This window comes from Furipterus horrens, unplaced genomic scaffold, assembly GCF_987537825.1.
Source record: "Furipterus horrens unplaced genomic scaffold, mFurHor1.1.pri manual_scaffold_1, whole genome shotgun sequence".
Taxonomy (NCBI): domain Eukaryota; kingdom Metazoa; phylum Chordata; class Mammalia; order Chiroptera; family Furipteridae; genus Furipterus; species Furipterus horrens.
Genome location: NW_028327171.1, coordinates 132,086,481 through 132,104,744, shown reverse-complemented (window position 1 = coordinate 132,104,744; position 18,264 = coordinate 132,086,481). Strand labels below are relative to the sequence as shown.

At 37.0% G+C, this 18,264-nt stretch overlaps 1 protein-coding gene across 3 annotated transcripts in view; it reads left to right on the top strand.

Moving 5' to 3' along the window:
* The window catches only part of ZRANB3 (zinc finger RANBP2-type containing 3), a 282,266-nt gene that overhangs the window by 129,724 nt on the left and 134,278 nt on the right, over window positions 1-18,264 (top strand). For all 3 annotated transcript variants that reach the window (XM_090267121.1, XM_090267113.1, XM_090267104.1), the window contains 3 exons: window positions 10,199-10,377; window positions 11,433-11,664; window positions 12,996-13,081. In XM_090267121.1, coding sequence (XP_090123247.1) covers window positions 10,199-10,377; window positions 11,433-11,664; window positions 12,996-13,081 — 497 coding nt within the window. The remainder of the gene's footprint in view (window positions 1-10,198; window positions 10,378-11,432; window positions 11,665-12,995; window positions 13,082-18,264) is intronic.

Here is an 18,264-nt window from a genome sequence, read left to right as displayed (position 1 = left end):
GACCGAAAATTGAACCTGCAACCTTCTGGTGTATAGGATAACGCTCCATCCTACTAAACCACCTGGCCTAATTTGTTTCTCACTCTCTTCACCCCTCTCTCCCTACCTTCTCTCACTCTCCCTACTCCAAATCCTCCACTCTCATGTCAGAATACATCAGTAGACTGTGACTTTATAATAAGGTCAGAGTTGATGTCCACATTTTAGCAGAAATTTGCTATATCTCAGAAATTCTCTTGGATATTTTTAAAAGAAGTTTCTCTTTATCTGTCCTTTTCTGTCTCCCACAAATAAAAGTTTAAAGTCTATTTTCCTTCCCTCTCTACTCCTGCAGTCCAACCCTCCAGTGGTAACACTATTAACAGTTCCTTCAATTCTCCCTCCTTCCCTTCTTTCTTCCTCTCTCTCTTCTTTTCTTTCTCCCTCTTCTGTCCTCCCTCTAAATATTCATCATACTATTCATATTCACCATATATTTATGTTTTCAATATACTTTTTTGCAGCTAGTGACATTAATCTTTCCATATCAGCATATAGGTATATGCTCATTTTTTTTTTAATGAGTACATGATATCTCACTATATGGATATTCTTGACCTTAAACAGTCAAGCAGATATATCTCCAGCAAATAGGTTTATTGGGACTAGAATTGCAATTTGAAACAAGCAACCATGGCAGTCCCTGTGCAAGTCTGCCAACTATGTGCAAGTATGCTAAAACAAAAGAGAGGAAACTCTTTGTTAGAAGGGAAGTGGACGTTGGGAGGGCTGTTAGCAACAGAGTTCTTCCTGTTGTGTTTCATGATCATAGTAGGGTGTGAGAGCTCTCCCTTCTGGCCTTGTTACAGAACCCCACCAGTGTTGTTCTAGAACAGCTTAGGGGTTCGACTGCCCACCGCCAAGAAGCATGACTCCCAGTGCACGAGTTTGGTGGAAAAAGAAAGGGGTTGTTTATTTAAAGGTTATACAGATTTAGATTTATACACCTTTATATAATCAGTTTCCATTAGTATTTGGCCTGTTCAGTATTCTCTTCTGTTTTATTGTTCTGTTTTGATTATTCCTTCCAAGTATCAAACTTTTTTTTCATCATAATTTGGAACTAGCCACTGACCTAAATTCTATAGGTGATACTTAAGTATTATTACCAATAGTAGTAATAATTTTTCTATTGATGCTTTTGGTTTCTAAGTATTTGGTCACATTACCTGCAACTAATACATATTTTACTTGTCTATTCTAATATTTTTATCTCACATTTTTTTCTCCTGTTTCTGATACTAATGGGAATGTTTTCCCCTCCATTAAACATGATATATAGGCTTTTTGGCTGAGATACGTACTTTTTTTCATATAGAGAGATTATCGTTAATAATAAAGGACTTTTATGAAAAATGGAAATTGAATATTTTTTGTTGCCTTTTTGACATCCAAAGATTATCATATGACACTTTCCTTTTTGATCTATTAACATTGTGAATTACAGTAACAGACTTACTTATGTTGAATAGCCATTTTATTCCTGGACTTGAACTTCTCATGGTCACGTTATTCTTTTAATGGTCTATTGAATTCTGTATTCTAATAGTCTACTTAAAATGTGTTCACCAATACTCGCATGTGAGATTGGTCTTTGATTATCTTTTGTGTTGCCTTTCATATTTTATTATTAGTGTTATGTTGATGTTTTAAATAATTTAGAAATTTTTCTTCTTCTAGCAATGTCTGGAATAGTTAAGTGTCATCTTCTCTTGGCCACTGGTTTTGAAATAGGACAACCCTTTTGCCCTCCTTCCCAGTACAGCTGATACTAGATTGTAGACCTGTAACTTTCTTTTTATTTAAAAGATATTTCTTCCTATGGAAGAATTGCAAAAATATGAATAGTACAGAAACCATCCATATATTCTTATTCAGATTTGTCTGTTGATAACATTTTATCCCGTTTGTAAAGATGTGACTTTTAATAAAACTTTTCTAGAGACTTGGGAAGAATAAAACTATAATATCAAAAACATAACATTTAACTGCTAATACTAGAAATGACTATTCTTTAAGTACATTTGTTTAGATCCAGCCTCTCAGTTCAGCACAGACCATTTTCACTGCTTTACTTTTGCTATCCCCCACGTGGACATCAATATCTTGTTCCTAGAGAAGTTTTTCATCCCATCCTGCTTCCTTCTAAGACCAACATCCTTTCTACCATCACCTGATACAATGTTTTCTCATCAGGAGAAAGCTTGCTCCCACCCATGAAGAAGACCAGACCATCAGAGGAAGTGTGGGACCCAGGGGAGCCCATAAAGTGGGGTTAGTAGATCTTCTGTGATGAGGAGGTGCCTGTCAGGTTCATGGGAGACTAGAGGGAATGACTCCTGCACCAAAGCCATACACCTTAGTCACTAATACCCCTGAGTCTGTCCAGATCTCTACTCCATGGCCCAGGCAGCTGACTCCTTAGCAGGGTGCAAACTCTGCAGGTGGAGCAACAGGGAGTCCAGAGGGTGGGGCTATTGCATTTCCCCAGGCTGATGCCACATGGAGGGGATTGCTCCACCCAAGAAAGATGGCATCTGCAGTGTGAGAGAGTGACTCAGCACAGGGATCCTGTTGGCTGTCCCTTCAGCTCTCTCCCCAGAGCCACAAATTCTGGTCCCTACTCATGGACTTAAGTCTGCTCTGCCCTTTCTCCACCAGAGCCCATGGTGAATGCAAACAAAATTTTGTGTGTTGACTCTTTAAAAGTGTGCTTATGTCTCTAGCAGTCTCCTGCCTCTCCCTGGGGAACAGAATCTGCCTCTTCCCAGCTCTGGTGCTATGGACTGTGTAGCTGCTTTGGGGTTGAGACCCCACACTTCTCAGGAGGAACCCCCACAGCTGAGTTTCCCTCCTGAACCTCAGCCACCACCTGTGGAAGTGGGGCCAGCCCTTTTCGTGCCTCAGCCCTTCCTACCAGTCTCACTGTGTCTTCTCCTATAAATCTTTGGTTATAAGACTTCTCTTCAGCTAGTCTTCCATTGTTTATTCAAGTTGATTGTTTATAATTTAGTTGTAATTCCAGTTTGTTCCTAGGAGGAGGTGAGTCTATCTTCCACCTACTCCACAGCCATCTTATCCTAAATTCTCTACCCTGGCCTCTAGTCTTGAATAAAGAAAAGATTAGGCCTATGTGTTCATATTTTTATGGTCTGTTCCTTGTTCCTTGTTTCCTATGAATCAATACCACATAAATGAACACACACATACAAACAAAAATTTTCAGACATACCCTCTAAACTTCCCTATAGGAAAGAAAATTATAACTTAATTTATAAAAACAAGGAAATAGTTTTTCTAAAACATACTTCCTTAACAATAATAATAGGACATAGGATTTCACCCTGGCATTTCCATACGTGGTTTATTTAGTTAATTTAGTTCTTTATTAAATCTGTATTTAAGTCTGCATACCTAAAAGGGCCTCCCAAAGGAGTCTCTTCTAGGAAAAAAAAAAAGAGACCACGTATTCTAAAGACAACCCCATGTCTGTCCCAAAAGGTACAAGCTACTTATAGCTTTAAAACTGGAAAATTTTCCAGTTTCAAAAAATTCTCCATCAGCAGGTATCTTCTGTATACAGTTTCTGTATAAAAGCTATAAAGCAACAACAACAGAAAACAACCACCTCATAGACACAGACAACAGTATGATGATTACCAGAGGGAAAGTAGGGTTGGGGGAGGGAGAAGAGTGTATAGGAGGGATAAATGGTAATAGAAGGAAGATTTGACTTGGGGTGGGAATAGCCCCTGCACCAAATTATAGAATTGTACACGTGAATCCTACATAGTTTTATTAACCAATCTCAGGCCAATAAATTCAGTTTAAAAAAACAGCTAATTACTCTGGATATATTTAGTATTTTACTGGTTAGTGTTATAGCAACAAATTAATTTAATATTCAAAAACATTTGAAACTGATATTATATATGTCAGTTAGGATCATTGTTATTCATTGCCCTTAATAATTTTATAGAATAAGGCATTAAGGAAACCTAAAATTATTATCGAGTAAAAGTGATTTATTATCTTGAAGAACACTTATAAAATGTACCCTTAAAGTTAATGTATTCTATTTAATTCTTTTTATGTGCAAGAGTTACCTAGACAGTTGTAGTATTTTTTAAAGTATTTTATTTATTTATTTTTAGAGCGAGAGGAAGGTAGAAAGAGAGGGAGAGGAACATTGGTGTGCGAGAGAAAACGATCGCCTCTCGCACACTCCCAATTGGCAATCTGGCCCACAACCCAGGCATGTGCCCTGACTGGGAGTCGAACTGACAGCCTTTCAGTTTTCAGTCCTGTGCTCAGTACTGTACACTGAGCCACACCAGCCAGGGCTAGGCAGTTGTAACTATTGTAGAGTTGAGGCTTTGGTTCTTAATAGGTGATTTAGCCTTAATTGTGAAACACTGATGGTTACACTTTTACAAATTCTATTGCAGTTATAGCCAAGAGCTTTGAACCACCTATTGACTATAGTTATTTCTTAATACCTAAATTACTTGACATATGTTATTGCTTTTATAGTTGAATGTTATGCTATTTAAAATTCTTTGCAAAATACTGAAATCTTAAGTACATTTTTATTGAACTTATTGATGTTACATTGGTTAATAAAATTATATAGGTTTCAGATATACAATCCTACAATATATTATCTGTATATTGTGTTGTGTGTTTACCATCCCAAGTCAAGTCTCCTTCTATCACGGTTTATCCCCCTTTTATAGTCCTCTACCTCCCCCACCCCGTTTCCCTCTGGCAATCACCATACTGTTGTCTGTGCCCATGAGTCTTTTTCTTTGCTTAATCCCTTTACCCTTCTCACCCAGCCCCCAGCCCACACCCCTGTGACAGCTGTCAGACTGTTCTCTATGAGTCTGTCTCTACTTTGTTAGTTTATTTTGTTCATTAGATTTCATATATAAGTATGTCAGGTGCAGTGACTGGAAGGAGAGTCTGGAGACAGAGCGTAAGGCATAACCAGTTTATTAAGCAAGTGGGGACTGAGTGACAGGGAATCTACCTGCGGACCACTGGGGTGGTGGGGATGCCATAAGAGTAGGGGGATGGAGACTGCCAGACCTTCATGAGAGCTGGTAGGAGTCTCTCTCAGCCTCTGCTGAGGCGCACCTTTTAAGCTAGCAAACCACGACAGCCATGGCACCAGATACTCTGGAGAGGTTCCTAGTTTGTACCAATTAGGGAACTGTAACCACTGCATTTGTTATTCTGGCCATGGGTCAGCAATTTTCATTCTGGCTGCCTCTAGGCTCTGGCATTTACATTCTGATAAAGTGAAATTATGTAGTGCTTGGCTTTCTCTCTGACTGGCTTATTTCACTTAGCATAATACTCTCCAGGTCATCTATGCTGTGGCAAAGGGTAAGACTTTTTTTTACGGTTGAGTAGTATTCCATTGTGTAAATGTACCATAGCTTTTTTTATCCACTCGTCTGCTGATGGATACTTGGGCTGCTTCCAGATCTTGGCTATTGTAAATAATGCTGCAATGAACATAGAGGTGCACATATTCTTTCAAATTAGTATTTTAAGTTTCTTTGGATATATTCCCAGAAGTGGGATCACTGGGTCATAAGCCAGTTCCATTTTTAATTTTTTGAGGTATCTCCATACTGTTTTCCACAATAGCACAAGTATGCATTCCCACCAACAGTGCACAAGGGTTACCTTTTCTCCACATCTTCAACAACACTTGCTATTTGCTGATTTATTGATGATAGCCATTCTGACAGGTATGAGGTTATATCTCATTGTGGTTTTAATTTGCATTTTTCTGATGATTAATGACATTGAGCATCTTTTCACGTGTCTGTTGGCCATCTGTATGTCCTCTTCAGAGAAGTGTCTTTTCAGGCTTGAGGGTTGAGTTTTATAAATTCCTTATGAATTTTGGATATTAAGCCTTATCAGATGTATCAGCAAATATGTTCTCCCATCAGTGGGTTGTCTTTTTATTTTTATTTTTATTTTTTTATTATTGATTATGCTGTTACACTTGTCCCAATTTATTTCCCCCCTGCTCACATCCCTCCTTCCAGTTGTCCCCTCCCTTAGTCCATGCCCATTGGTTGTGCATATAGTCCTTCTCAACATCTTCCTGTCTACTCCACTCCCTCCTACTATGCTTCTTAATTCCTGCATCATCTCCCTCCCTTTTCCTCCTTCCCCCTCCCCGCTGACCTCCCCCCAATATGTTCCCCATACCTATAGTTCTTCTGTTTCGATTCCCTAGCTTCTGCTGTTGGTTGTTGTGATACAGTTTTCATTTTAATGTTCATAGTTTTGATCCTCCTTCTTCTAAACCAGTCCCTTTAACATCTTGTATAACAGTGGTTTGGATCTAACAAACTCCTTCAGTTTTACTTTGTCCTGGAAATACTTTCTCTGCCCTTCTATTCTGAATGACAGCTTCACTGGATAGAGTAACCGTCGTTGTAGGTTTTTGATTTTCATTACTTTGAATATTTCTTGCCAGTCCCTTCTTGCCTATAAAGTCTCCTTTTAGAAATACGCTGATAGTCTTATTGGGACCCCTTTGTACATAATACTTCTCTCTTGCTGCTTTTAAGATTCTCTCTTTATCTTTAATTTTTGACATTTTGATGATAATGTGTCCCTGGGTCCAGACTATCCAGAACTCTCTGTACTTTCTGGACCTGTAAGTTCATTTCCTTCCCCAAGTTAGGGAAGTTCTGCTTCATTATTTTTTCACATAATTTTTCAATTTCTAGTTCTTCTTCTTCACCCTCTGGCAATCTGATAATTCGAATGTTCGATCGCTTATAGCTGTCCCAGAGGTTTCTGAGCCTCTCATCATATTTCTCACTTTTTGTTCCCTCTTTCTGCACTGCTTGACTGTTCCTTCCCTATGTTCCGATTTGTTAATTTGATCCATGGCTTTCCTTTCCTCACCACTTGTCTTGTATGTATTTTTGTTCATTTCAGCAGGACTAGCCTTCATTCCTTCCCTGTCTTGATTCAGCCCCACTGTTAGGTCTGTAAGCTGCCTTATGACTATGGCTCTAAACTCAGCCTCAGAAAGATTCGCTCTTTGTTCATCGGTCAAGGCTTTTATTTGTTTTTTTGTTAACTGTGTGATTGGTATTTCAATCATTAATTCTGCCATTTTGACCATTTTGTTTATCTTTCCTTCTTGGGCAGGGCACTGTCACACCTCCTGTGCTATATTGGGCGGAGCCCCATGTGCTTGTCACAACCTGGCGACCTTTCTCACCACCCTGTGGCGCTTTGTGTGGGGGCGGGAGTTCAAGATGGATTCCTGCTGTTACTCTCCGCTGAGGAACAGGGCCGCTTCCCAATGGGGTCTGCCTTCCTGGGCGTTGGAATAGCGAGCCGACATATCTGGTCTGCAGCCAGGGCCGGCTCCTAGGCGCTTCTCTCCTCCCCCCAAATACTGGTGTCCGCTTACCAGGTCCCACTGTTCGCTGCTGCGGCTGCTGCCTTCAGCACAGTTTGATGTTTCTCAGCCACGGGTTCGCACCCGTCTGGATGAGCACCACCTGTTTATGACTTCATATGTTGTACTTCCATGTAGCTTTATTTTCAGAAACTTATTATTATTTTTAGTTTTGCAGTAGTTGTAATCCTTAGTTGTAGAGGGAGACAGAGCGTGTCAGTCTGTGCCTCCATCTTGGCTGAAAGTGTCTTTTTATTTTGTTGATGATTTCCTTTGGTATGCGGAAACTTTTTAGTTTGATATAGTCCCACTTATTTTTTTCTTTTGTTTCCTTTGCCTGAGGAAATATATCAGAAAAATATTTCTATGAGAAATATTCAAGATTTTACTGCCTATGTTTTCTTCTAAGATTTTTATGGTTTTAAGTCTGACATTTAAGTCTGATCCATTTTGGGTTTATTCTTGTGTATGGTATAAGAAGGTGGTCTAGTTTTGTTTGTTTTGTTTTGTTTTTGCATGTATCTGTTCAATTTTCCCAACACCATTTATTGAATAGACTGTAAGTATGTTTTAAAAGTTTGCTTCTAGGGAAAAATGTAGATCCAGGCAATTATTTTATTGCTTATTAATTTTACCTAACTTCAGCTATCCTGTGCTATGTATCATTTCTTTCCTTAATGAGAGCATTAGATTACATTAATGTACTTCTATTTTCTAATATGGTATCACATTTTTTTTTGAGTTTGTCTTATCAACTTTATCTTTTACTGGGTGATGCCCCCAAAAGAAACAATCACCAGCAAATACATTAAAAAGTTAGCAACTCACTGCTTTGCTTTGTGTTGATGAATATCTTACTAATTTTTATAAATCACTGTTAGTCATTTAACTACATGATCTTGTAACTGAAGGGATGCTGAATAGAAATTTTGGTGTTACCAGGAAAGATAACCAAATAAAAACTTATTAGAATCTCATTCATTAGGTGAATTCCCTAACCAGTATAGGGTTTATCTTTAGATACGCAGTTGCAAAAAATCATTCTTTTTAGTGATTTCAAGTTAATCAGATTCTGAGGTTTTTTTTTCACTCAAGCTAACAAAGCTCAAGAAAACTTTTTATATAAATCACAGTGCCTGAGTATTAACACATATTGGTAATGGTTTTTCCTTTGTTGTGGTCATCTTTGAAGAGGTGGATTGACTCTTCCACCAAAATTTGGTTCAGATGTCAAGAATGATGATGCCACACAGATGACCATAGGATAAGAAAAACTATTACTTGCATAATAAAGCTTTCCGGGGAGTGCAAGGGAGGATCCCAAGCAGGTAAAATGGCTTAAGAAAAGAAGAAAAGTAGACTAGCTTGTTTTTTTTTATTAGATTTATGGAGTGGGTCTAAGATGAGGGTTCACCACATGTAGGCAAGTCTTGTGCGGTTGAATTTCCCTCAAGTGACAAAGAAAGTAGCACCATGTATTCTTATCACATTCCCCAGATTTGGGGCAGAAGAGTAAATGGGGACTGTTGGTGCTTAAAAACTGTCAGCATTCAAACATTAAAAATAAAGACAGACTATTATACCCTTTTCTTTGCTTCCATTGTTTATTCTTGTATTCAACACATTATCTCCTTAACTAGATTAAGCCTTTCATTAATTAATCTCAAGACTTCTTGGCTGGGGAATTATTTTTTCCATTTAAGATGTCTTTTTATTTTTTGATACTTAGTATTTTAATAGTTTAGTTCTTAAAGGCAATCATAATTTTTATGTTATTAGGAAAGTGTGATACAACAACTGGGAATAGTGAGAAAATGTTTAGGATTTTCCAAACCTAATAAATTAGTACATTCATAGCTTGCAAAATTGGCTTTCCATTCTTCCTCAGCTGCCTGGATACTTCACTGAATGTCCAGTTCCTTCAATTCTTAAAGCTGTAAGCCACATAGTTAAAAAAGGCTGCTTATATCTGTTTCTGTGAGAGACTGCACTCTGTCTAGCTTGCAAACTATGTATTGCGCCATTGGGATATGAAGAGAAAAATCTCAGAAAGGAAGAAACTTGAGGGGAAGATAAAAAAAAAACCCTGCATACACATTACCCTCAAGTCCTTGACCATCTCCTAAACTGCACATACACAGGATGAGTGAGACCTTTATAGTAATTCATGTAGCAACTAATTTTTAAATGGGTACAAGTTAGAGATGGGGCAGTATGATATAAGTGTGAAACAATCAAGTGGGAGGACACAAGATACGTGGGCCCCAGACATTGTATTAGTTTGTCAACCAGTTAAGTGTTAGGTTGAACAGATAATTTAACCACGATGTGCTTACTTCTGCTCTAAAATGCATATGATGTAGAGCTTATTCTAGCTTTAAAATAACAGGATTCTGTAGTATAAAGGTAAAGCATTTACTCTTCTGTTCTCTAAGAGAAGTTATAAATGGTAAGATAAATTTTTATAAAATTAAGTTATATGAAACCAGTATAGTTAATATTTTAAAGTAGTGGTCATTTTGTTTTTAAGTTCAATCACAAACAGTTTGAAAATAATATAATTTTTCTAATGAATTTTAAGGATCATAATATGAATATTTAACTATGTAATCCAATTAACTTTATATTGGAAAATTGTTTTAATAATACTCTTAAATAAATATTTTAGCCTTTATATTTACCTACCTACTTATTTATTTATTTTTAATTTAGATGGGTCTAGGAAAGACAATCCAGGCAATTGCCATCGCTTACTTCTATAAGGAGGAATGGCCTCTTTTAATAGTGGTCCCTTCATCTCTGAGGTACCCTTGGACAGAAGAAATAGAGAAATGGATTCCAGAGTTAGGTCCAGAAGAAATCAGTGTTATTCAGAATAAAACTGATGTTGGGTAAGAACAACTTTTTAATCTTTATGGGGACAGAAGTGCCAAACATTGGCATACACCAAATAAGTCTCTATGTTAAGCAGATTTACCCAGGGCTTAAAATGCAGTTGTCATTATAAAGAATCGACAAGAAACGTGATTGCTGTGTTGGTACTGGCTGTTTAGGAACTCTTCATTTTTTATTAGAGGGTAGAGAACTGCAAAGACTGACTCTGTCCTTTATTTTCACTAGTGATATAGAAAATGCAAAGTGACATTTTATTTTTAATGCACTTAGTTGTCTAGTTATATAATTCTACATACTGATTGGGATCGTAGCACTGTACATACAAAAATAAATAAGTCGCATCTCTTGCCCTCACCAAACTTATGATATAGTAAGAGAAATAAATATGTAAATGAATAATTAAAAGTACAGTATGATAAAGAATAGTATAGATGTATGAATCACAGAGATAGTTCATAAGATCAGGGGTCACTTTGGCCCAATGTTTCTCTGCCGAGGTTGTACCTCGTCTTTTCTCCACATTTCAGTGTCCCAGGGCCAGGGGTATTTTTGTCGTCATTGTGACAGGGACTCCACTCTCTGTTAAGGGGAAGGTCCAGGAATGTGAAATGCCCTGGAGTGTACTGGACAGCCTTGCAGTACTAAGTATTGCCATGCTCAATATCCTGGTAGCACCTCGCTTTAAAAACTGCTATTCTGTTTGTGGGAAGGCTACATGGAATAGTCAACGAATATTTGTGTATCCACTTTATTCATGATCATTGGTGCATGGAAGCAAATGTTCTCAGAAAATAATGTTCTTGCTAAATGTCAAAATCTTAAAGTCAGTTTATTAAAAAGTATTGGATTTGATAAAGCAAATTTAAAATTTTGAATTCTTGGTTATTATATTTGAAGAATATAAAGTCTTAAGAGAAATTGGGTTTCATAGTGGTACCATCTCAACTTTTTTTTTCCTCTTTTTTCTTTGTATTTCTTACCAAAAAATTGTATTGTTTGTGATAAAATGATTTCTGAAATATTTTTAAAGCATAGAAATTTTCTTTTCTAGGAGAATACCAACGAGCAAAGTGACAGTTCTAGGTTATGGCCTCTTAACAACAGATGCAGAGGCTTTGATAGATGCACTGAATAATCAGAACTTCAATGTAGTGATAGTGGATGAATCACACTACATGAAGTCCAGAAATGCAAGTCGCAGCAAGATTTTACTGCCAATAGTACAGAAAGCCAAGCGAGCCATTCTTCTTACAGGAACTCCAGCTTTGGGAAGGCCTGAAGAGGTATTAAAATCCTTATACTTAGGGTTTAAAAAAGAAAAAGAAAAAACAGAAAATTGAATCAATTGCCTGTTGTGAAATTTTAAATTAGATTCCTTAAATGCCAGAAGAGTACTTTGGGAATTTCTAGATGGCTCTTAATGATTAAATATATCTTTTACTATGACTTTTTTATCAATTTACATGTTAACCTTAGCCAAACTTGTGAGTGCCTGCTTTAAGAAAAATTTTTACGTTTATTATAAGGTTTTTGTATTTAGTACAAATTTGTAAATAACATTTGTGTTCTTCTGGTTGTTCTATGGCCTTAATCTTCATTTTGTCTATTCTATTTTACATTATAAACTCCCTAGGATTGGAGTTGAATCAACTTTGTATCTTTTATAAAGATGTATCTTTATATATTTTATACTGTATTACATAATCTCTTTCTGTTTCTCTTTCACTTTAAGATCCAGGTTTGGGAAGGTAGAAAATGATGTGCAAACCAAATAGAGTATATACTTAGAATGGAAGAATAAGGCTTTTGATGCCCCATTTAGCTTTTATTACTGAGAGGCAGGGTGGGTATGGAGTGCTTAAAGGGTTGAGAAGAAGAAATAATAGGTGAAACTCTTACAAGTCTGTAAGGGTCACTGTAACCCAGGGAAGTCCTGTCTATTAAAGCATTTACCTTAAACCCACCTGTTTCTATTTCTAAAATATACCCTACAAACCATCTAATAGAAATGCAGATGGATGGACAGATGTTAGATAAATGTAGATGTAATATATATATAACTACACCTACATATATTAATATATATGGGCACACACATACAGATCTACATTGTTATTAATTTTTGTAGTTACATAAAAGGTAGAAACAGCCTATATATCCATTAATAGGAGACTGTTTAAGCATCTTACAGTACATCTACACAATGGGTTGCTGTATAGCCTTTAAACAGTGCTTCATTATTTTAATGCATTGCTTATATAATTTTTAAAACTAAGTAAAAAAATATATATGCACTTTAGTGATGTCTAAGACATGTTTTTGGGACAAATTCTAGTCCTATAATATGATCCTATTTATATGAATAAAAGAAAATATATACATATACTTATATAGGCATAGAAAATACATAAAATGTATATTTAAGCAAAGGAGGGCAGTTATCCCTGAGCAATAGGATGGTAGGAATGGGAGGATAAAGGAGAAGGAGGGACCTTAAGGAAGGAGAGGTAGATTTCCTTTCTAACTCTTTACTGTTTTATTAACTGGATTTATCATTATAATAATAATTTAGTAATAATGTTACAACATATTGAGAACACTTGTATTGTTACAGCTCTTTATGCAGATTGAAGCTCTCTGTCCACAAAAATTTGGAACATGGACTGACTATGCCAAAAGATACTGTAATGCACATGTCAGGTATGACAAACTATTTTCTATAAGCTTTAATCCTCACATATTTACTGTGAACATTTAGCTTTATTAGCCATTCCTTGTTCCCTGTGTTTTTTCAAATTTGTGGTAGGTCTGGATTAATTTCTTCAAGTAAAATCTTATGTGATGACTTACGTGTTAAATAAATAAAAGGAGGAAATAAAGGCAGTTTTTCTTTATTTTTAGTTTTTAACCTTCCACTTATTTTTGAGATGATTTACTTTTCTTAACTAGATTAGCATGCGCGTTGTAGAAGAGTGACAGACAACCATTTCTTTTTTGATGGCTGTTTCTTGAGTATTTTCTGGAAATAACTATGCATGAAAAATCACATAGAATTATATATGTATAATAGTATTCAATTTTATTTCTACATATATATAGCAGTATAATATATACACTGTTCTGCAGTTGGCTGTCTTCACCAAATTTGTATTGGAGATCCTTCCAATCAGTAACTGAAAGAGCTTTGGCATTCTTTTTAAATTTTTTTACTTTTTTCTTTGTTTAAATTATTTTTAATTTTTCAGTTACAGTTGACATTGAACACTATATTAATTTCAGGTGTACACCCCAGTGATTACACATTATACAACTTATTAATGATCATCCCGATAAATTTTGTACCCACCTGGCACCATACATAGTTATTCGATTATTGACTATATTCTCTATGATGTACTTTGCATCCCCATGACTGTTCTATAACAACCAGTTCGTACTTCTTAATCTTTTCACCTTTTTCACCCACCCTCCACCCCTACATCTGGCAGCCATCAAAATGTCCTCTGTATCTGTGATTCTGTTTCTGTTCTGCTTATCCCTTTATTTTGTTTTCTTAGATTCAATCATTGAGGGGTATGTATTTATGGTTATTTCATTGTTCATATTTTTGATTATCTTATTCTTAAAGAAGACCCTTTAACATTTCATTGTAACACTGATTTGATAGTTGAACTCCTTTAGCTTTTTTCTTGTCTGGTGTGAGGACAATAGAGTCTGTCAGGCTCCCTCACCCCAGATACCCAGGCTTGGGCTGCTTAGAAATAATAATTAGGTTCACTTGTGCAGCACACTCACTGTTATATAAGCATTGATGTCATATTTTGGCTATTAGCCAGCTTTGTCTATGTATAATATATATAAAGGGCAGGAACCCCTAGGGAGTAAGTGCACAGTGAGTAGTGGCAGCAGGCAGCAAGAGAACAGTGAGCAGCAGCACTGAGTGGCAGCACCAAGCAGCATAGCGGCAAGCTGCGGGAGCACAGTTGGCGGCTGGCTGGTGGTCCAGTGCATGCCCATGGTGCTGTGCACACGTGAATACTGTAATGTCTGCAATAAAGGGAATGTCAGAGATCTCAATCTTGCCTTGCATATTCTTCCGATTGCCGGACAGAAAGAATCTGCCTTGGTTGCCATGACATCTGGGAAGCACTTTATCTGCCCTTCCATTCTAAATGATAGCTTTGCTGGGTAGTGTAACCTTGGTTGTAGGCCCTTGCTTTTCATCACTTTGAATATTTCTTACCAGTTCTTTCTGGGCTGCAAAGTTTCTTTTGACAAATCAGCTGTTAGTCTCATGGGAGTTTCCTTGTAGGTAACTAACTGTTGTTCTCTTACTGCTTTTAAGATTCTCTCTTTGTTTTAACCTTCTGCATTTTAATTATGATGTGTCATGGTGTGGACCTATTTGAGTTCATCTTTTTGGGACTCTCTGTGCTTCCTGGACTTGTATGTGTATTACCTTCACTAGGTTAGAGAAGTTATTTGTAATTATATTTTCAACTAGGTTTTCAGTTTCTTACTCTCCTTTTCCTTCTGGCATCCCCATGATGCAGATGTTTGTATGTTTGAAGCTGCCCCAGAGGCTCCTTACACTATTTTCATTTTTTTGGATTCTTTTTTCTTTTTGCTGTTCTGATTGGGTGTATTTTTGTTTTTGTTTTTGTTTTTGTTTTGTTTTTTGCTTCCTTATATTCCTAATTGTTCATTTGATTCTTGGCTTCATTTACTTTACTGTTTATTCCCTGTAAATTATTTTTCATTTCAAGTAGTGTACCCTTTATTTATGACTGGTTCTTTTTTATGATTTCCGTGTCTCTTTTTATTCTATTAAAGTTATCGCTAAGTTCATTGAGCATTCTTATGACCAGTGTTTTGAACTCTACATCTAGTAGATTGTGTGTCTCCATTTTGTTTAGTTCTTTTTCTTGCATTTTGTTCTATTCTTTCATTTAGGACATGTTTCTTTGTCTCCTCATTTTGGCTGTCTCCTTGTATTGATTTCTGTGTATTAGGTAGAGCTGCTGTATCTCCTAGGCTCCCAGAATAATGTTATGTAGTAGATGTCGTGTAGTTTCCAGTGACACAGCCTCCCCATTCACCCAAGCTGGGCACTCCAGGTGCAACCTGCCACCCATGTGTGGGCTGTGTACACCCTCCTGTTGTAGTTGAACCTTGATTGTTGTTGGCATCTCAATGGGAGGGATTTACCCCCAGGCTGAACGGCTACTAGGACTGCTGCAACCACCAACCACCCTGGAGGATATCAGCTGTGCAGGGCCTATACCACAGTGCAGGATTTATTTCAGCAGGGCTCTGGTGCTCACTGATTCTGTCCCTGAGTGTGTCACTTGTGGAGGTGGTTGGGTTGGGTAGTGCTTCAACATGGTCTGAAGCTATCTCTGAGACCTTGCAGGAGGTTCAGGCCAAGGTCAGCCACTGCCTTTGTTCTTCCTGGGGCCACCTAGCATGAGCTACAAAGTGATCTGCAGATGGTTGCTACTTGTGCTGGGCTTGGAGGTGCCCAGGAGAGGCCAGGCTGCAAACCAGCTATTGCTAGTACTGGGCCTGGGGCCACTTAGTGGGAGATACTGGGTACACTGAGGCCAGCTGCTTCTTGTTTGAGAGATTTTATGAAAGTATGAAGCATGAGCCAAGACAGGCCATTTATATGGGATAGCCACTGGAAACAGCCTGGGTGGGCTTGCGAGTTGGGTGGTACGAGGTCTCGGAATCACCAGGATGGGGTGAAGGGTATGAACCAGGTTGATGGCACCTGCTTGCTGGCTTTGGAGAGCTCAGAAAAGGAACAATGACTTCTGTCAGCCACGATCCGCACTGGGTTTTACAGCCAGAAGTTATTGGGACGTCTCTTCCTGGCACTGGAACCCTGGGCTAGCTAGGCCTGGTGTGGGGCTGGAACTCCTTGCTCTTCAGAGGGGACCTCTGTGATATCACTCCCAATTTTTATCTGCCACACATGGGTGTGGGACAGCCTGCTCGGCATCTCCACTGCTCCTACCAGTCTTGTTATAGCTTTTTCTTTAACTCTCTAGTTGTAGGACTTCATTCAGCTAGGTTTCAGGTGATTTTGAATGATGGTTGTTCTGTAGTTTAGTTGTAATTTTCATGTATAATGGGAGGATGCGAGTTCTGCGTTTACCTATGCCTCCATCTTGGCTGGAGGTTGGCATTCCTTTTAAATGCTGCATGTGTTCCACTGTTTGAATGCACTATAATTCATTTATCTAGCCTATTTCTAATAGGCATTTGTTTGTGGTATCTAGCAGTTGCACACAATGCAATAATGAATATCTTTGCACATGGTGAAGGGTAGTATAGTGGAAAAGAATATGCAAGACAAAATGTACACCACCTGTGTTTTATTTTCACATCCAGTACTTACCAGATGTTTCATGTTAGGAAAGTAACTTGCTTCCCCATACCTTAGTTGCATCAGCTCTAAAAACAGAGTAACTATTTCTGCCTCCAAGAGCTATTATGAGACTGACAAGAGCTAATTTTATAAAGACCTTGAACAGTGACTGGCAAACAGTGAGCACTCAATAATAATTAGCTATTTTAATACTTCATGTCACACACAGGAATAAATCTATAAGATAAATTTATAAAAGTGGAATGTGTTTTTATATCTTATAGATTTTTACAAATTATTCTCCACAGAAGTTATACCTGTTGATACTCCCACCAGCAATAAGATTGTCTCTTTCCTCATACTTTGCCAATATGTTCTAATACAAATGATTTTATTCTTGTTAATGTGATCTGATAGTAGTTTTAATATACATTGTCTTCTTATGTTATTAAGTACAGTCAAATATTTTTTCATATATGTAAGAGTCCATTTGTGCTTTTTTTTTCCATCAGTTGTTCACGTTCTTTGCCCTTTATTCTACTAAATTTATCGAGGGGGTTTCTAATTGATAAACTGGAAATCTTTATATAATATAGAAATCAGTTCTTTATGATGTGAGTTCCTCAGATAAGATAGTACAACAACAATAACAACAAAAAACATACACATGGACCTTTTCTACTTAAGACTATAAATGTGGAAATCTAATTAAGGACCTTTTCTAGTTAAGACTTTAAATGTAGAAATCTTCAATATTAGTATAATCCATAAACTGGTTAAAAGGCCTAATATATTAACCATATGCAAATGGAATTCTTATGAGGCATGCAAGTATAGTTTAATATTAAGTGATGTGTTAATATAATTAGTCATGTTAACAACACAAGGAAAATTTTTATCATCTTCATATATGGTGAGAAGTATTGGATAGAATTCAGCATCCATCCTTGATTATGTGTAATCTTTAATAAATTTAACATGTATATATGTATGTGAGTGTGATTATAACTATATACACAAATACACATATATATGTTTATATATGCGTATGTGTTTTAAGCCCAAAGCCACCATCACATGAAACACTAAAATGAAGGCAAGGATGTTCTCTGTCACCAGTTCAATTACTCAAAAGAAAAATGAGGTAAATATTGGAAAGAAAAAGGCAAGATTATCAATATTTGCCACTGATATTAATCATTTGGAAGACCTGAGAAGTTCAGCCCCAAAATGTTCAAAACAAAAAAGAATTCATTAAGGTGTCCTAGCCCAAAGTTGCTATTAAATATTCAGTCTTTCTCTACATAAATACTAATTTTAAGATATAATGCCAAATGGACAATGTTTTAGCTATTGTTGGCAAACCCTTAATCTCAATTCCTGCAGACTATAAATGCTAAAGTTTGCCTACATAAAACAAACATATTAACTGGATTAAAACTTGTCATATGACAGCAGAAGTATATGCCTGTTCCTTTCTTGCTTATTAACGCAAATGCTGTTTCAAAGA